At 45.4% G+C, this 18,688-nt stretch overlaps 1 protein-coding gene across 1 annotated transcript; it reads left to right on the top strand.

Moving 5' to 3' along the window:
• The first annotated feature begins 9,483 nt into the window (after positions 1 to 9,483).
• LOC121585638 (lateral signaling target protein 2 homolog) lies at positions 9,484 to 18,600 on the top strand. The gene is made up of 13 exons (XM_041901964.2): positions 9,484 to 9,519; positions 11,561 to 11,701; positions 11,964 to 12,101; positions 12,243 to 12,445; positions 12,536 to 12,625; positions 12,737 to 12,826; positions 12,945 to 13,046; positions 14,749 to 16,116; positions 16,330 to 16,466; positions 17,296 to 17,412; positions 17,897 to 17,995; positions 18,234 to 18,337; positions 18,472 to 18,600. The coding sequence occupies exons 1-13, from the start codon at positions 9,484 to 9,486 to the stop codon at positions 18,598 to 18,600; spliced, it is 2,754 nt and encodes a 917-aa protein (XP_041757898.2).
• Positions 18,601 to 18,688: the final 88 nt, after the last annotated feature.

Genomic DNA, 18,688 nt, shown 5'->3' with positions numbered 1-18,688 from the left:
TCTTTTATACAAACTAGTCCCCTCCGCTCCATAAAATCTTCAACAACTAAACCATTGGCATTTGTGGTATTGCTGCCCCACAAGCTGTTATGCGCATTGACATTTCGACACCATAACACCTTATCACTTGAACTGGATTTCGCAACTATGTCTAATTCAGATACAGAGATGGGTTTACAAGGATTACAGTAATTGAACAATGTGATATTACCCCCTTCTTTACACATCTCCACCGCCACACATTCATGTTCTTTGAAACCATGAATCGCTCTATGTGCTACACCTTATTTGATAAATGTAGCACACCCACTACCCGAACCCTCTATTCTATCACTTCTCACAGAGATACACCCAGGTATAATATAATCCAACTGAGGTTTAAACCATGTTTCTTGTATGCACACCATGTCCGGCAAAACATCTACAGTAGCCAATTAGTTGTGTTGTGACAAGGTAGGGGTGGTATACAGAAGATAGACCTATTTGGTAAAAGACCAAGTCCATATTATGGCAAGAACAGCTCAAATAAGCAAAGAGAAACGACAGTCCATCATTACTTTAAGGTCAGTCAATCCGGAAAATGTCAAGAACTTTGAAAGTTTCTTCAAGTGCAGTCACAAAAACCATCAAGCGCTATGATGAAACTAGCTCTCATGAGGACCGCCACAGGAAACGAAGACCCAGAGTTACCTCTGCTGCAGAGGATAAGTTCATTAGAGTTACCAGCCTCAGAAATCGGCAATTAACTGCACCTCAGATTGCGGCCCAAATAAATGCTTCACAGAGTTCAAGTAACAGACACATCTCAACATCAACTGTTCAGAGGAGACTGCGTGAATCAGGCCTTCATGGTCGATTTGCTGCAAAGAAACCACTACTAAAGGACACCAATAATAAGAAGAGACTTGCTTGGGCCAAGAAACACGAGCAATGGACATTAGACCGGTGGAAATCTGTCCTTAGGTCTGATGAGTCCAAATTTGAGATTTTTGGTTCCAACCACCGTGTCTTTGTGAGACGCAGAGTAGGTGAATGGATGATCTCTGCATGTGTGGTTCACACCGTGAAGCATGGAGGAGGAGGTGTGATGGTGTGGGGATGCTTTGCTGGTGACACTGTCTGTGTTTTATTTAGAATTCAAGACACACTTAACCAACATGGCTACCACAGCATCCTGCAGTGATACGCCATCCCATCTGGTTTGCTCTTAGTGGGACTATCATTTGTTTTTCAACAGGACAATGACCCAAAACACACCTCCAGGCTGTGTAAGGGCTATTTGTCCAAGAAGGAGAGTGATGGAGTGCTGCATCAGATGACCTGGCTTCCACAATCACCCGACCTCAACCCAATTTAGATGGTTTGGGATGAGTTGGACCGCAGAGTGAAGGAAAAGCAGCCAACAAGTGCTCAGGATATGTGGGAACTCCTTCAAGCATTCTAGGTGACTACCTCATGAAGCTGGTTGAGAGAATGCCAAGAGTGTGCAAAGCGGTCATCAAGGCAAAGGGTGGCTACTTTGAAGAATCTAAAATAGATTTTGATTTGTTTACTGGTCTAAATGACCAGTAGGAGACAAATGTACTGTCCCAGCGCCCCGGTTAGAGGACTTAAATGACCAGTAGGAGACAGATGTACTGTCCCAGCACCCCGGTTAGAGGACTTAAATGACCAGTAGGAGACAGATGTACTGTCCCAGCACCCCGGTTAGAGGACTTAAATGACCAGTAGGAGACAGATGTACTGTCCCAGCACCCCAGTTAGAGGACTTAAATGACCAGTAGGAGACAGATGTACTGTCCCAGCACCCCGATTAGAGGACTTAAATGACCAGTAGGAGACAGATGTACTGTCCCAGCACCCCAGTTAGAGGACTTAAATGACCAGTAGGAGACAGATGTACTGTCCCAGCACCCCAGTTAGAGGACTTAAATGACCAGTAGGAGACAGATGTACTGTCCCAGCACCCCGGTTAGAGGACTTAAATGACCAGAAGGAGACAGATGTACTGTCCCAGCGCCCCGGTTAGAGGACTTAAATGACCAGTAGGAGACAGATGTACTGTCCCAGCACCCCGGTTACAGGCCTTAAATGACCAGAATGAGACAGATGTACTGTCCCAGCCCCCTGATTAGAGGACTTAAATGACCAGTAGGAGACAGATGTACTGTCCCAGCGCCCCGGTTAGAGGACTTAAATGACCAGTAGGAGACAGATGTACTGTCCCAGCGCCCCAGTTAGAGGACTTAAATGACCAGTAGGAGACAGATGTACTGTCCCAGCACACCAGTTAGAGGACTTAAATTACCAGTAGGAGACAGATGTACTGTCCCAGCGCCCCGGTTAGAGGACTTAAATGACCAGTAGGAGACAGATGTACTGTCCCCAGATGTACTGTCCCAGCGCCCCAGTTAGAGGACTTAAATGAACAGTAGGAGACAGATGTACTGTCCCAGCGCCCCAGTTATGGGACTTAAATGACCAGTAGGAGACAGATGTACTGTCCCAGCACCCCAGTTAGAGGACTTAAATGACCAGTAGGAGACAGATGTACTGGCCCAGCGCCCCAGTTAGAGGACTTAAATGACCAGTAGGAGACAGATGTACTGTCCCAGCACCCCAGTTAGAGGACTTAAATGACCATTAGGATACAGATGTACTGTCCCAGCGCCCTGGTTAGAGGACTTAAATGACCAGTAGGAGACAGATGTACTGTCCCAGCGCCCCGGTTAGAGGACTTAAATGACCAGTAGGAGACAGATGTACTGTCCCAGCACCCCAGTTAGAGGACTTAAATGACCAGTAGGAGACAAATGTACTGTCCCAGCGCCCCGGTTAGAGGACTAAAATGACCAATGGGAGACAGATGTACTGTCCCAGCATCCCGGTTAGAGGACTGAAATGACCAGAAGGAGACAGATGTACTGTCCCAGCACCCCGGTTACATGACTTATGTGGTCCTCTGTAGCTCAACTGGTAGAGCACGGCGCTTGTAACGCCAAGGTAGTGGGCTCGATCCCCGGGACCACCCATACACAAAAATGTATGCACGCATCACTGTAAGTCGCTTTGGATAAAAGCGTCTGCTAAATGGCATATTACTTAAATGACCAGTAGGAGACAGATGTAGTGTCCCAGCGCCCCAGTTAGAGGACATAAATGACCAGTAGGAGACAGATGTACTGTCCCAGCGCCTCGGTTAGAGGACTTAAATGACCAGTAGGAGACAGATGTACTGTCCCAGCGCCCCAGTTAGAGGACTTAAATGACCAGTAGGAGACAGATGTACTGTCCCAGCACCCCAGTTAGAGGACTTAAATGACCAGTAGGAGACAGATGTACTGTCCCAGCGCCCTGGTTAGAGGACTTAAATGACCAGTAGGAGACAGATGTACTGTCCGCAGATGTACTGTCCCAGCGTCCCAGTTAGAGGACTTAAAAGACCAGTAGGAGACAGATGTACTGTCCCAGCACCCCGGTTAGAGGACTTAAATGACCAGTAGGAGACAGATGTACTGTCCCAGCGCCCCAGTTAGAGGACTTAAATGACCAGTAGGAGACAGATGTACTGTCCCCAGATGTACTGTCCCAGCGCCCCAGTTAGAGGACTTAAATGACCAGTAGGAGACAGATGTACTGTCCAAGCACCCCAGTTAGAGGACTTAAATGACCAGTAGGAGACAGATGTACTGGCCCAGCGCCCCAGTTAGAGGACTTAAATGACCAGTAGGAGACAGATGTACTGTCCCAGCACCCCAGTTAGAGGACTTAAATGACCATTAGGATACAGATGTACTGTCCCAGCGCCCTGGTTAGAGGACTTAAATGATCAGTAGGAGACAGATGTACTGTCCCAGCACCCCAGTTAGAGGACTTAAATGACCAGTAGGAGACAGATGTACTGTCCCAGCGCCCTGGTTAGAGGACTTAAATGACCAGTAGGAGACAGATGTACTGTCCCCAGATGTACTGTCCCAGCGCCCCAGTTAGAGGACTTAAATGACCAGTAGGAGACAGATGTACTGTCCAAGCATCCTGGTTAGAGGACTTAAATGACCAGTAGGAGACAGATGTACTGTCCCAGCACCCCGGTTAGAGGACTTAAATGACCAGTAGGAGACAGATGTACTGTCCCAGCGCTCCAGTTAGAGGACTTAAATGACCAGTAGGAGACAGATGTACTGTCCCAGCACCCCAGTTAGAGGACTTAAATGACCAGAAGGAGACAGATGTACTGTCCCAGCGCCCCGGTTAGAGGATTTAAATGACCAGTAGGAGACAGATGTACTGTCCCAGCACCCCGGTTAGAGGACTTAAATGACCAGTAGGAGACAGATGTACTGTCCCAGCATCCCGGTTAGAGGACTTAAATGACCAGAAGGAGACAGATGTACTGTCCCAGCACCCCGGTTACAGGACTTAAATGACCAGTAGGAGACAGATGTACTGTCCCAGCGCCACAGTTAGAGGACTTAAATGACCAGTAGGAGACAGATGTACTGTCCCAGCGCCCCAGTTAGAGGACTTAAATGACCAGTAGGAGACAGATGTACTGTCCCAGCATCCCGGTTAGAGGACTGAAATGACCAGAAGGAGGCAGATGTACTGTCCCAGCACCCCGGTTACAGGACTGAAATGACCAGAAGGAGACAGATGTACTGTCCCAGCACCCCGGTTACAGGACTTAAATGACCAGTAGGAGACAGAAGTACTGTCCCAGCACCCCAGTTAGAGGACTTAAATGACCAGTACGAGACAGATGTACTGTCCCAGCGCCCCAGTTAGAGGACTTAAATGACCAGTAGGAGACAGATGTACTGTCCCAGCGCCCCGATTAGAGGACTTAAATGACCAGTAGGAGACAGATGTACTGTCCCAGCGCCCCAGTTAGAGGACTTAAATGACCAGTAGGAGACAGATGTACTGTCCCAGCACCCCAGTTAGAGGACTTAAATGACCAGTAGGAGACAGATGTACTGTCCCAGCACCCCGGTTAGAGGACTAAAATGACAAATAGGAGACAGATGTACTGTCCCAGCATCCCGGTTAGAGGACTGAAATGACCAGAAGGAGACAGATGTACTGTCCCAGCACCCCGGTTACATGACTTAAATGACCAGTAGGAGACAGATGTACTGTCCCAGCGCCCCAGTTAGAGGACTTAAATGACCAGTAGGAGACAGATGTACTGTCCCAGCGCTTCGGTTAGAGGACTTAAATGACCAGTAGGAGACAGATGTACTGTCCCCAGATGTACTGTCCCAGCGCCCCAGTTAGAGGACTTAAATGACCAGTAGGAGACAGATGTACTGTCCCAGCATCCCGGTTAGAGGACTTAAATGACCAGTAGGAGACAGATGTACTGTCCCAGCACCCCAGTTAGAGGACTTAAATGACCAGTAGGAGACAGATGCACTGTCCCAGCGCCCCAGTTAGAGGACTTAAATGACCAGTAGGAGACATATGTACTGTCCCAGCACCCCAGTTAGAGGACTTAAATGACCAGTAGGAGACAGATGTACTGTCCCAGCGCCCTGGTTAGAGGACTTAAATGACCAGTAGGAGACAGATGTACTGGCCCCAGATGTACTGTCCCAGCGCCCCAGTTAGAGGACTTAAATGACCAGTAGGAGACAGATGTACTGTCCAAGCATCCTGGTTAGAGGACTTAAATGACCAGTAGGAGACAGATGTACTGTCCCAGCACCCCGGTTAGAGGACTTAAATGACCAGTAGGAGACAGATGTACTGTCCCAGCATCCCGGTTAGAGGACTGAAATGACCAGAAGGAGACAGATGTACTGTACCAGCACCCCGGTTACAGTACCTAAATGACCAGTAGGAGACAGATGTACTGTCCCAGCTCCCCAGTTAGAGGACTTAAATGACCAGTAGGAGACAGATGTACTGTCCCAGCACCTCGGTTAGAGGACTTAAATGACCACTAGGAGACAGATGTACTGTCCCCAGATGTACTGTCCCAGCGCCCCAGTTAGAGGACTTAAATGACCGGTAGGAGACAGATGTACTGTCCCAGCACCCCGGTTAGAGGACTTAAATGACCAGTAGGAGACAGATGTACTGTCCCAGCATCCCGGTTAGAGGACTTAAATGACCAGAAGGAGACAGATGTACTGTCCCAGCACCCCGGTTACAGGACTTAAATGACCAGTAGGAGACAGATGTACTGTCCCAGCGCCACAGTTAGAGGACTTAAATGACCAGTAGGAGACAGATGTACTGTCCCAGCGCCCCAGTTAGAGGACTTAAATGATCAGTAGGAGACAGATGTACTGTCCCATCATCCCGGTTAGAGGACTGAAATGACCAGAAGGAGACAGATGTACTGTCCCAGCACCCCGGTTACAGGACTGAAATGACCAGAAGGAGACAGATGTACTGTCCCAGCACCCCGGTTACAGGACTTAAATGACCAGTAGGAGACAGAAGTACTGTCCCAGCACCCCAGTTAGAGGACTTAAATGACCAGTAGGAGACAGATGTACTGTCCCAGCGCCCCAGTTAGAGGACTTAAATGACCAGTAGGAGACAGATGTACTGTCCCAGCGCCCCGATTAGAGGACTTAAATGACCAGTAGGAGACAGATATACTGTCCCAGCGCCCCAGTTAGAGGACTTAAATGACCAGTAGGAGACAGATGTACTGTCCCAGCGCCCCGGTTAGAGGACTTAAATGACCAGTAGGAGACAGATGTACAGAACACACGTTTATTACCACACACCACACAGACTGCAAACAAGAAGGAGGATAGACTGCTGTGCAGGGCAGAGGTTTATGAGAAAGCTCCTCAATCTGCCACTGCTTGCTGAAGACTGAGCCCGGAGTGGTCTGGACTGTAGTTATATACGTGTCCCGGTTCCACCTCCATATTGGACAGATGCTCTGAGGTGATGCAGGTGGGCAGGGTAAAAAATGGTGATCGGTGGTCAAATGTCCCAATCAGAGGTCACTGGGTGTGGCATGTAACTGGAGAGCTCCAGAGGTGCAAACAGAGTAGCCTGCTAACAAAGGCAGAGTTGGGGGCAGGTAGGCTACTTGTTTCAAGAGTTAGAGAGGGACTGTAAGGGTTTTCTACAAGGACCTTGAGCATTCCCTTCAGTGGCAAACTATTGTTGGGGGAGGGGTCTATAAATGTGGCATAAATGTGAGGATTATTCCATTGATCATTTGGTGTGTCTCAATCCTAAATGTCACAAGGTGTTACTCAATTTAAATGAAGGGATATTACATTGCGAGATAAATGATTAATCAAATAACTCCCCAAACACCTTAGGTTTGAGCATCTGTGGTCTCCATTTCAGAAAATCCAGATTTACCTAAAATATATCATTGCTGTTACTGTCACTGGTGTTACTACTCCGACTAGTGGCACAATATTATCATAATGGTAACAACTATTTAAAGTCTTTAAGCTGCCATATTAGTTGACTTAGAATGGGAAGAAGTACCCAAATACATGTAAATAAAAAAAAAATGAGAAAATGGAAGTACATTTTTTCGAAAATGCCATGCCCAAATGCCACCGCAATTCAAGAACGACTCATTTACAGTGGGGAAAAAAAGTATTTAGTCAGCCACCAATTGTGCAAGTTCTCCCACTTAAAAAGATGAGAGAGGCCTGTAATTTTCATCATAGGTGCACGTCAACTATGACAGACAAATTGAGGAAAAAAAATCCAGAAAATCCCATTGTAGGATTTTTTAATGAATTTATTTGCAAATTATGGTGGAAAATAAGTATTTGGTCACCTACAAACAAGCAAGATTTCTGGCTCTCACAGACCTGTAACTTCTTCTTTCAGAGGCTCCTCTGTCCTCCACTCGTTACCTGTATTAATGGCACCTGTTTGAACTTGTTATCAGTATAAAATACACCTGTCCACAACCTCAAACAGTCACACTCCAAACTTCACAATGGCCAAGACCAAAGAGCTGTCAAAGGACACCAAAAACAAAATTGTAGACCTGCACCAGGCTGGGAAGACTGAATCTGCAATAGGTAAGCAGCTTGGTTTGAAGAAATCAACTGTGGGAGCAATTATTAGGAAATGGAAGACATACAAGACCACTGATAATCTCACTCGATCTGGGGCTCCACGCAAGATCTCACCCCGTGGGGTCAAAATGATCACAAGAACGGTGAGCAAAAATCCCAGAACCACACGGGGGACCTAGTGAATGACCTGCAGAGAGCTGGGACCAAAGTAACAAAGCCTACCATCAGTAACACACTCACCGCCAGGGACTCAAATCCTGCAGTGAGAGACGTGTCCCCCTGCTTAAGCCAGTACATGTCCAGGCCCGTCTGAAGTGCATTTGGATGATCCAGAAGAGGATTGGGAGAATGTCATATGGTCAGATGAAACCAAAATATAACTTTTTGGTAAAACTCAACACGTCATGTTTGGAGGACAAAGAATGCTGAGTTGCATCCAAAGAACACCATACCTACTGTGAAGCATGGGGTTGGAAACATCATGCTTTGGGGCTGTTTTTCTGCAAAGGGACCAGGACGACTGATCCGTGTAAAGGAAAGAATGAATGGGGCCATGTATCGTGAGATTTTGAGTGAACCCCTCCTTCCATCAGCAAGGGCATTGAAGATGAAACGTGGCTGGGTCTTTCAGCATGACAATGATCCCAAACACACCGCCCGGGCAACGAAGGAGTGGCTTCGTAAGAAGCATTTCAAGGTCCTGGAGTGGCCTAGCCAGTCTCCAGATCTCAACCCCATAGAAAATCTTTGGAGGGAGTTGAAAGTCTGTGTTGCCCAGCGACAGCCCCAAAACATCACTGCTCTAGAGGAGATCTGCATGGAGGAATGGGCCAAAATACCAGCAACAGTGTGTGAAAACCTTGTGAAGACTTACAGAAAACGTTTGACCTGTGTCATTGCCAACAAAGGGTATATAACAAAGTATTGAGAAACTTTTGTTATTGACCAAATACTTATTTTCCACCATCATATGCCAATAAATTCATTAAAAATCCTACAATGTGATTTTCTGGAATTTTTTTTCTCATTTTGTCTGTCATAGTTGACGTGTACCTATGATGAAAATTACAGGCCTCTCTCATCTTTTTAAGTGGGAGAACTTGCACAATTGGTGGCTGACTAAATACTTTTTTTCCCCACTGTATACTCAATGGATTCCTTTACAATAATGGATTCATTCAGTAACCAAACATTCATTTAGGTCATTCATGGTTACAGGTTCCTGTAAATCCAAATGGCAAGGTAGCCTATGCCCCGCCCATTAAAGTGCAGGTAAGGTCAGGTAAAAAGGGTGAGAACAGGGGATTCTCCTTTGACAATCGTGTGGTTGAAGAAGGATCCACCAGCCCTGCTGCACTAAAGTCATCTGGAACTGCTTTGACAGAGATCTTGGGATTCTTGTCAATTTGAATATTAGATTGGCTATATTAAACTAAGGCTATAGACAAGGTAACATTTTTCAACCATGAACAGATTTAGAAAGTGGTTTCACAAACCTAAGGTAAGTGTCTTTTGGCCCTATCAAATGTCTGATATGCTTTTTTGGAACAAATTTATTCCAAAATTCATAACCCTTTATTATTTGAGGTATTTTAAGAAGAAAAAAAGTATTATTGCATTTCCTAGCAGTTTCTTGGTGTATCTTTTATTTAATTTTTTTACAAAGAAACTTGTGAGAAACATGTTTCCCATTATATTAAATGAATGGAGCAACAATAATCTTTAACACATCACCACTACTATTCCATGTAGAATATCCTGTATTTGAGGCAGACATGCTAGCAGTATTTTTTTAAAATCTTCAAACCAGTGGGATGTCCACGTTTCCTCTGTAAACACGGAAACATACAATGCCTTGCAAAAGTATTCATCCCCCTTGGCATTTTTCCTATTTTGTTGCATTACAACCTGTAATTTAAATTGATGTTTATTTGGATTTCATGTAATGGACATACACAAAATAGTCCAAATTGGTGAAGTGAAATGAAAAGAATTATACAAAAAAATAACGGAAAAGTGGTGTGTGCATATGTGTTCGCCCCCTTTGCTATGAATCCCCTAAATAAGATCTGGTGCAACCAATTACCTTCAGAAGTCACATAATTAGTTAAATAAAGTCCACCTGTGTGCAATCTAAGTGTCACATGATCTCAGTATATATACACCTGTTCTGAAAGGCCCCAGAGTCTGCAACACCACTAAGCAAGGGGCACCACCAAGCAAGCGGCACCATGAAGACGAAGGAGCTCTCCAAACAGGTCAGGGACAAAGTTGTGGAGAAGTACAGAACAGGGTTGGGTTATAAAAAAATATCAGAAACTTTGAACATCCCACAGAGCACCATTAAATCCATTATTAAAAAATGGAAAGAATATGGCACCACAACAAACCTTCTAAGGGAGGGCCGCCCACCAAAACCCATGGACCAGGCAAGGAGGGCCTTAATCAGAGAGGCAACAGAGAGACCAAAGATAACCCTGAATGAGCTGCAAAGCTCCACAGCGGAGATTGGAGCATCTGTCCATAGGACCACTTTAAACAATACATTCCACAGAGCTGGGCTTTACGGAAGAGTGGCCAGAAAAAAGCCATTGCTTAAAGAAAATAATAAGCAAACATGTTTGGAGTTCGCCAAAAGGCATGTGGGAGACTCCCCAAACATATGGAAGAAGGTACTCTGGTCAGATGAGACTAAAATTGAGTTTTTTGGCCATCAAGGAAAACGCTATTTGTCTGGCGCAAACCCAACACCTCTCATCATCCCGAGAACACCATCCCCACAGTGAAGCATGGTGGTGGCAGCATCATGCTGTGGGGATGATTTTTCAGCGGCAGGGACTGGGAAACTGGTCAGAATTGAAGGAATGATGGATGGTGCTAAATACAGGGAAATTCTTGAGGGAAACCTGTTTCAGTCTTCCAGAGATTTGAGACTGGGACGGAGGTTCACCTTCCAGCAGGACAAAGATAGCTGTACAAGGGGGGTGAATAGTTATGCACGCTCAAGTTTTCTGTTTTTTTTCTTGTTTGTTTCACAAGAAAAAATATTTTGTATCTTCAAAGTGGTAGACATGTTGTGTAAATCAAATGATACAAACCCCCCAAAAAATCTATTTGAATTCCAGGTTGTAAGACAACAAAATAGGAAAAATGCCAAGGGGGGTGAATACTTTCGCAAGCCACTGTAAGCTGCTGCCCAGCTAATTACAGTAAGGGCTCCTTTGTTGGTGGCTGCTGTGGCTTTGTAATAGAGACACACACAGTTTCTCACCTCGTTCAATAGCTCTGCGTCTTGGCTTTCCCCTGAAGTCACAAGTTGTATCCTTGGATCTTTTCAAGGGCCAGGGGCATTGTTCTCTCTCCTCTGTTCAGCTCCTTTTGTTTGTCCAAAGTGTAGAATCTTACAGAAAAAAAGATGTACTGTTACTCACTCCCTCCTCAGTCCTTTTACTGCAAAACAATACAACATATCTTTAACCTATGATGTGATTAGTCTATTCAGTCCTTCATTTCTTAATGTTACACTACTTTTTTGTCTCAAGAAATCGGACCAACAATTGCTTTCCCAGTTCTACCGTGCTGATGAAGAGCTGAGGCAGGTGGCTGACAAGCTCAACAGCCTGGATGGCAAGAACGAACCCCAACGCTGTGCCCTGCTGGTCAGCCAGTTCCGCTCCTGCCAGGTAAAGAAGGATTGTGTCCCAAATGGCACCCTATTCCCTATTTGGTGCACTACTTTTGACCAGAGCCCGAAAGGCCCTGGTCAAAAGTAGTGCACTACTAAGGGAATAGGGTGCCATTTGGGACACAGACAAGTGAATCATCATCACTTCCTCTTATTGTGATGATAAATGCATCAGTAGTGACCTTTATGATAGTGATGCACAAACTGCAGAATAGTATGTGCTATCTTCAATGGGATTCCTCTGTTGGGATTTACAACAGGACAATGTGCTGAGCATCCTCAACCAGATCATGAATGAGTGTATCCCAGGCGAGAGAGCCAATCGAGACTTCTATGTCAAGTTCCCAGAGGAGATCCAACAGGAGAACCTGGAAGGCCAGCTGTGGTTTGGAGCTGAGGTACCTGCTATCTTATCTTGACACTTCAGAAGTTCATGTCTCGGCGACAGCATAATAGAACAATTGCTGGTCAGAGTGATTTTGGCTATTATCTTTGAAAAGCAGACTATGTAGAATAACACATTTCTGTTATCTCCCTAGTGTTTGGCTGCTGGCTCCATCATCATGAACCAGGAGTCTGAGAGCGAGGCAATGCGTCCCCTAGCAAAGGAACTGACTCGCTGCATAGAGGAAGTACGGAGCATCGCCCGTGACCAGGCTCTTCGCAATCGGAATGTCTATACAGAGCTACTGTGCCAGGCCTTGAGAAAATTTGACAACCTGTTTGCAGATTTCGAGTTCAGGTGAGACTGTGAAAATGATATTTCACTCCCTCAGGAAAAGTGGGTTTCATAACGTAACACACTCACTCTATTTTTCTTTCTGTACCTAAGCTATGTTTCAGCCATGGTACCAGTCAAGTCCTTTAAACAGTATGACATCCAACAGGATGTCACTGTGCTGTTCTGTGAGACAGTGTCCAGGTGAGAATTGATATGTAGTTCTCACCTATATATGCTTCCCATCACATAATAGTTTTATTAATCTACTAATAAATGTTACTAAGTCACTTTTTCTCTCATGGATTCATATAGGGCACTAAAACGGGGATATATCACTCAAGACCTGATCGATGACTATGAGCCTGCACTCATGTTTACAATCCCACGATTAGCTATAGTGTGGTGAGTGTTCTGAAAAACTCTCCAATAAATACCTTTTCAATTGTCATTTTTATTGTACAGTATTTTAATCATCTACATCACTACAAATTCTCAAACCAAATGCCATGTGTCTATCCAGTGGTCTAGTGGTGTTTCCTGATGGCCCCATGAAGCTGGATGGTGAGTTGGAGGACATGTCTGAGTTATTCAGGCCCTTCCACTCTTTACTGAAGAAAATCAGGTACAGTACTTCCATTTCAAAGCCTAGTTTTAACAATAACATTAGTCTTGATGAGGTACAGTGGGGAAAAAAAGAATTTAGTCAGCCACCAATTGTGCAAGTTCTCCCACTTAAAAAGATGAGAGAGGCCTGTAATTTTCATCATAGGTACACGTCAACTATGACAGACAAATTGAGAAAAATAAATCCAGAAAATCACATTGTAGGATTTTTTATGAATTTATTTGCAAATTATGGTGGAAAATAAGTATTTGGTCACCTACAAACAAGCAAGATTTCTGGCTCTCACAGACCTGTAACTTCTTCTTTAAGAGGCTCCTCTGTCCTCCACTCGTTACCTGTATTAATGGCACCTGTTTGAACTTGTTATCAGTATAAAAGACACCTGTCCACAACCTCAAACAGTCACACTCCAAACTCCACTATGGCCAAGACCAAAGAGCTGTCAAAGGACACCAGGAACAAAATTGTAGACCTGCACCAGGCTGGGAAGACTGAATCTGCAATAGGTAAGCAGCTTGGTTTGAAGAAATCAACTGTGGGAGCAATTATTAGGAAATGGAAGACATACAAGACCACTGATAATCTACCTCGATCTGGGGCTCCACGCAAGATCTCACCCCGTGGGGTCAAAATGATCACAAGAACGGTGAGCAAAAATCCCAGAACCACACGGGGGGACCTAGTGAATCACCTGCAGAGAGCTGGCACCAAAGTAACAAAGTCTACCATCAGTAACACACTGCGCCGCCATAGACTCAAATCCTGCAGTGCCAGACGTGTCCCCCTGCTTAAGCCAGTACATGTCCAGGCCCGTCTGAAGTTTGCTAGAGTGCATTTGGATGATCCAGAAGAGGATTGGGAGAATGTCATATGGTCAGATGAAACCAAAATATAACTTTTTGGTAAAAACTCAACTCGTCGTGTTTGGAGGACAAAGAATGCTGAGTTGCATCCAAAGAACACCATACCTACTGTGAAGCATGGGGGTGGAAACATCATGCTTTGGGGCTGTTTTTGCAAAGGGACCAGGACGACTGATCCGTGTAAAGGAAAGAATGAATGGGGCCATGTATCGTGAGATTTTGAGTGAAAACCTCCTTCCATCAGCAAGGGCATTGAAGATGAAACGTGGCTGGGTCTTTCAGCATGACAATGATCCCAAACACACCGCCCGGGAAATAAAGGAGTGGCTTCGTAAGAAGCATTTCAAGGTCCTGGAGTGGCCTAGCCATTCTCCAGATCTCAACCCCATAGAAAATCTTTGGAGGGAGTTGAAAGTCCGTGTTGCCCAGCGACAGCCCCAAAACATCACTGCTCTAGAGGAGATATGCATGGAGGAATGGGCCAAAATACCAGCAACAGTGTGTGAAAACCTTGTGAAGACTTACAGAACGTTTGACCTGTGTCATTGCCAACAAAGGGTATATAACAAAGTATTGAGAAACTTTTGTTATTGACCAAATACTTATTTTCCACCATAATTTGCAAATAAATTCATTAAAAATCCTACAATGTGATTTTCTGGATTTATTTTTCTCAATTTGTCTGTCATAGTTGACGTGTACCTATGATGAAAATTACAGGCCTCTCTCATCTTTTTAAGTGGGAGAACTTGCACAATTGGTGGCTGGCTAAATACTTTTTTCCCCCACTGTATTTCCATGAGTGAAAATCAATCAACATTTTGGTATATGAACAGGAATCTCCTGCGCACGCTCAATGAAGAAGAGGTTCATTCTTTGGAACGCAACCTCTGTGTCACTCAGGAAGAGGGTTTGGTTGCCCGGCGCCGTTCTTCAGCCATACCACATTCAGCCATCACTCTGGCCCAGCAACTGGAGCATACCATGCATGGAAAGCAGGGGGCAAAGTTCCAGTCAAGTGTTCCTCCTCAGGCATGTGTCGTGATGGAGGAGGACAAGGAGGATAACCCTTCCCTCCTGCAAGTTGAACCTGGCCGTTTAGAGTGGGACCCAGAGGTTGAGCTGTCGTCCTCCATGCAGGATGACATCATGGAGATGGAGCTGCTCAGTATGATGTTCTACCAGGTGGGAGATGAGATGTCCAGCTTTCTGTCCCCAGCACCTAGCCAGACTTCATCTCCTTACCCCCAGAGGAGGGGGGCTGCCAGCCTCACCCCCAGCCCCATGGCCTCCCCTCTCAGGCGCCGCAGGGCTGGGAGCAGAGTGTCGTCTTGTGGTTGGTCCGCTGGTGGGTCAAGTGTAGAGGAAGAGGAGCGTGTCTTCTACATGGATGACTTGGACGGGACACAGAAGCAAGGCTATTCCCTTCCTAACTCCCCACATCTGAATATGAGGCGGAACATGTCTTGCCCTTCTTCACCGCGGACCAGCTTGTCCAGGAAGTGTGTGGAGGCAGCCCTCCAGCGCAGCAAGAACTGGCCCAGCAGTAGCAGGCTCTCGACCCCAGACCTTGGGGCTCTCTCTGTCCCCTCCATCTGCCTGAATGGGGAGGGGTTGAGCCAGAATGTGAGCCAGGATGTTTCAAAGACGGCAGAGCTGATTGCACTGAGGATGAAGGGGACGAAACTCTCTGCAAATGGGATCTCCAATCCCCCATCTCCCAACCTGTCTACCTGGACCGAGAAGGTAGAGGAGAAGGTGAAAGAGGAAAACGATGATGATGGCGAAGAGGATGCACAGCTGCAGTCTCTGAATGGCGCGGCCACATACTGCCAGCTCAGCCCCTGTATCTGCCTTCAGTGCCCCAGTCTGCTTCTATTCCCACCAGACCATGACACCTACGGCTGCCTGACTCCCCAAACCCAAGGTCCAGCTCAGGATACAGGTTTGCCATTCTGTTCCCCCTTCTCTGCTGTTAGAGGCCCAGCTGAGAAGGCTGTGGGCCCCAGGGAACAGGGGAAGGAGAGGAGCCATGTGCTGGGCCCATGGTTCCCTTCATTACGGGCCAGGGGTCATCAGAGAGAGGGTGTTCCAGCATCTGTTGCCTACCCCAGCCTGACCCACTGTAGAACCAATGGAGATGGGAAGGCTGAACAGAGAGTGGTAGAGGCAGAGCCAGAGGAATACACCCTGTCCCAATTCAGGTATGTGCTAGCCTCATACTTGCTCTAGTTTGAAAGACGTCTCCCAAAAGTTGATAAATTATACTACTTTTACACTTCTATAAACCAGTTAATTTCACTACTTCCTCTAGTGGCACTTTATAAATGACTTAATTTTTTATAATACATGATGATAAAATTGTTAGCCTAGTTTTCAATGACTGAGCAGAACCTAATGGTCCCTATGTCCCTTAGTTCTGTCAGCTATCAACCAAGCAGTAATAACATGGAGGGGATGGAGCATCCTGACATCCAGTTGGCCTGCCACAATATCCGATCCCGTTTCAATAGCAGCGGTGACCTTCTTCACCGTCTGTTTGTGTGCATTTCAGGTACAGTAGATCCTCATTGTCTTTCACTTTGTCAGATATTGTTACAGGGGCGGACTGGGACCAAAAATGTGCCAATATTTTCCCTTTAGATCCCAATTATTAGCCAGAAAATGTTCATTTTGCACAAAAAACCCAAGTTAGAAGGCCCACTAGACGAAACATTAGTGCTGAGCTATTAGTGCTTTTTGAGGTCGGTTCGGTTTCGGTTCAATACATTTTTTTTTTTTTTATGATCACTGTTTTCAATTTCCTTTTTTTATTATTTCTTTAAATAATAAATGCACTATGCATTATGTGGGTTGAATGTTGTAACAACACTTAATAAAACAATTAATAAAAGTCCCATGACGGTAGTGACTTCCCATTACTACTTATGAACCATCATTTATTCACATTACTTTAATAAAATATTTCAGTTATTGTGTATATTACATTTTTTTTATTTGATGACTTCATTATTTAATTCCAAGTCATCATCTCATCTTTATAGAGCTGCTGCCTATGCGCTCTAACAGCTCCCTACTACATCACACAGTTTGGGTTTGATCAGATTTATCTCTAAGAAACTGCACATTGGGCCTACAGAAAAAACCCGAACGAAATGGAATTCAAATAATTGAACCGAAATTTCGGTTAATTGCTCAGCACTACTAAAAATGGACCAGCCCATCTGGCAATTGCCCGAAATGCCAGATGGCCAGTCCACCCCTGTATTGTTATGTCATACAGTGTCTGGATATGCATATCCCTCTGTTTGACATAGCTCTTACATCATAAGACTGAGGAGACAAGTGATCTTAGTCTCTGATAATATATCAACTCTAACCAGGTGTTGCAGACCAGCTACAAAGCAACTACTCCAGTGACCTAAGAACCATATTGAAGACACTGTTCCAGATAATGACGACTAAGACAGTTCTTGCAGAAGAAGACAAGCAAAGGAAAGGTACTACAGTGCTTGGGCATATCATGTGATTTAACCATGACATGAGCGATTCCACACTGCAAAAAGTTCAAATTAAGCAAGCTTAAATATCTTATATTGAGTGATAATTCACTGAAAATGTTTTTTTCTTACCAAGCTAAATTATCTAACATCATTGGCAGATAATTCTGCTTATTTAAAGATATTTTTCAAGATATTTTACCTTAATCATCTTATTATTTGCAGTGTCCGTAGACCACAGGTTGTTGGTGGAACATTAACTGTGGAGGACGTGCTCGTGGTAATGGCTGGAGCAGAATAGGTGTAATGGTATCAAATACATCCAACAGATAGTTTCCATGTGTTTGATGCCATTCCATCCCTCTCCGTTCCAGACATTATTATGAGCTGTCCTCCCCTTAGCAGCTTTCTGTGACGTAGACGCATCCAAAATCTCTCGACTCCCAGTTCAATATGGTCTGTGTCCTGTCCCATGTCTCACCAGCATCCTTAGGCCTGAGTAACATGGCCCTGGAGGACTGTGCCTTGTGTATGGAGTGGCTGTCCTCCTCCCCACTGATTGAGCAAGATGTCCAATGTGAAGGTGATGTCTTCTTTTAGTCTTGTATTTTTAACTGTCCCCTATTATCATTTTCTAACCATTCACCAATAACCTCAGTCACAGGCCTCCTGTAGCTCAATTGGTAGAGCATGGCGCTTGCAACGCCATGGTTGTGGGTTCGATTCCCACGGGGTGCCAGTATGAAAAATGTATGCACTCACTAAGTCGCTCTGGATAAGAGCGTCTGCTAAATGACTAAAATGTAATGTTCTCTCTGCAGAGCTCCCAGCCTGGGTTCCCGATGAGGCCTGTAGCGTCTGCACAGCATGTAACGCCCCCTTCACTGTAATACGCAAGAAGCACCACTGCAGGAGCTGTGGCAAGGTACCTGTTAATACCCAGACAAGGGTACCATATAATCACCACTCTACTGTCTCACTTCCAGCCATGCAAACATAGCCACACACTTACTAATGAACACAGACCTGTGAATAATTTTGAAATGTATGTCGTCTCAGATCTTCTGTTCTCGCTGCTCTGCCCGCTCGGCGCCTCTACCGCGGTACGGTCAGGTCAAGGCTGTGAGGGTATGCACCCACTGCTACGTGTTTCACGTCACCCCATTCTGCTCCTGGAACGGCAACTGACTCAACCCTGGCCCTTGTTATTCTATCAATCCAACTGTTTAAGGTAGTTTACTAGCATATAAATTAACTGGACATTCACAATGAGGTA

Source organism: Coregonus clupeaformis, chromosome 2 (assembly GCF_020615455.1).
Source record: "Coregonus clupeaformis isolate EN_2021a chromosome 2, ASM2061545v1, whole genome shotgun sequence".
NCBI lineage: Eukaryota > Metazoa > Chordata > Actinopteri > Salmoniformes > Salmonidae > Coregonus > Coregonus clupeaformis.
This window is presented reverse-complemented; position numbering and strand designations above follow the sequence as displayed.

What these genes read in the sequence shown, in the direction of transcription:
- LOC121585638 (XM_041901964.2), top strand. Translation starts at nt 9,484, where the DNA reads ATGAACAGATTTAGAAAGTGGTTTCACAAACCTAAG. An exon ending in AGTGGTTTCACAAACCTAAG is followed by an intron (nt 9,520 to 11,560) that starts GTAAGTGTCTTT and finishes TTTTGTCTCAAG; the next exon opens with AAATCGGACCAACAATTGCT. An exon ending in TTCTGTGAGACAGTGTCCAG is followed by an intron (nt 12,626 to 12,736) that starts GTGAGAATTGAT and finishes GGATTCATATAG; the next exon opens with GGCACTAAAACGGGGATATA.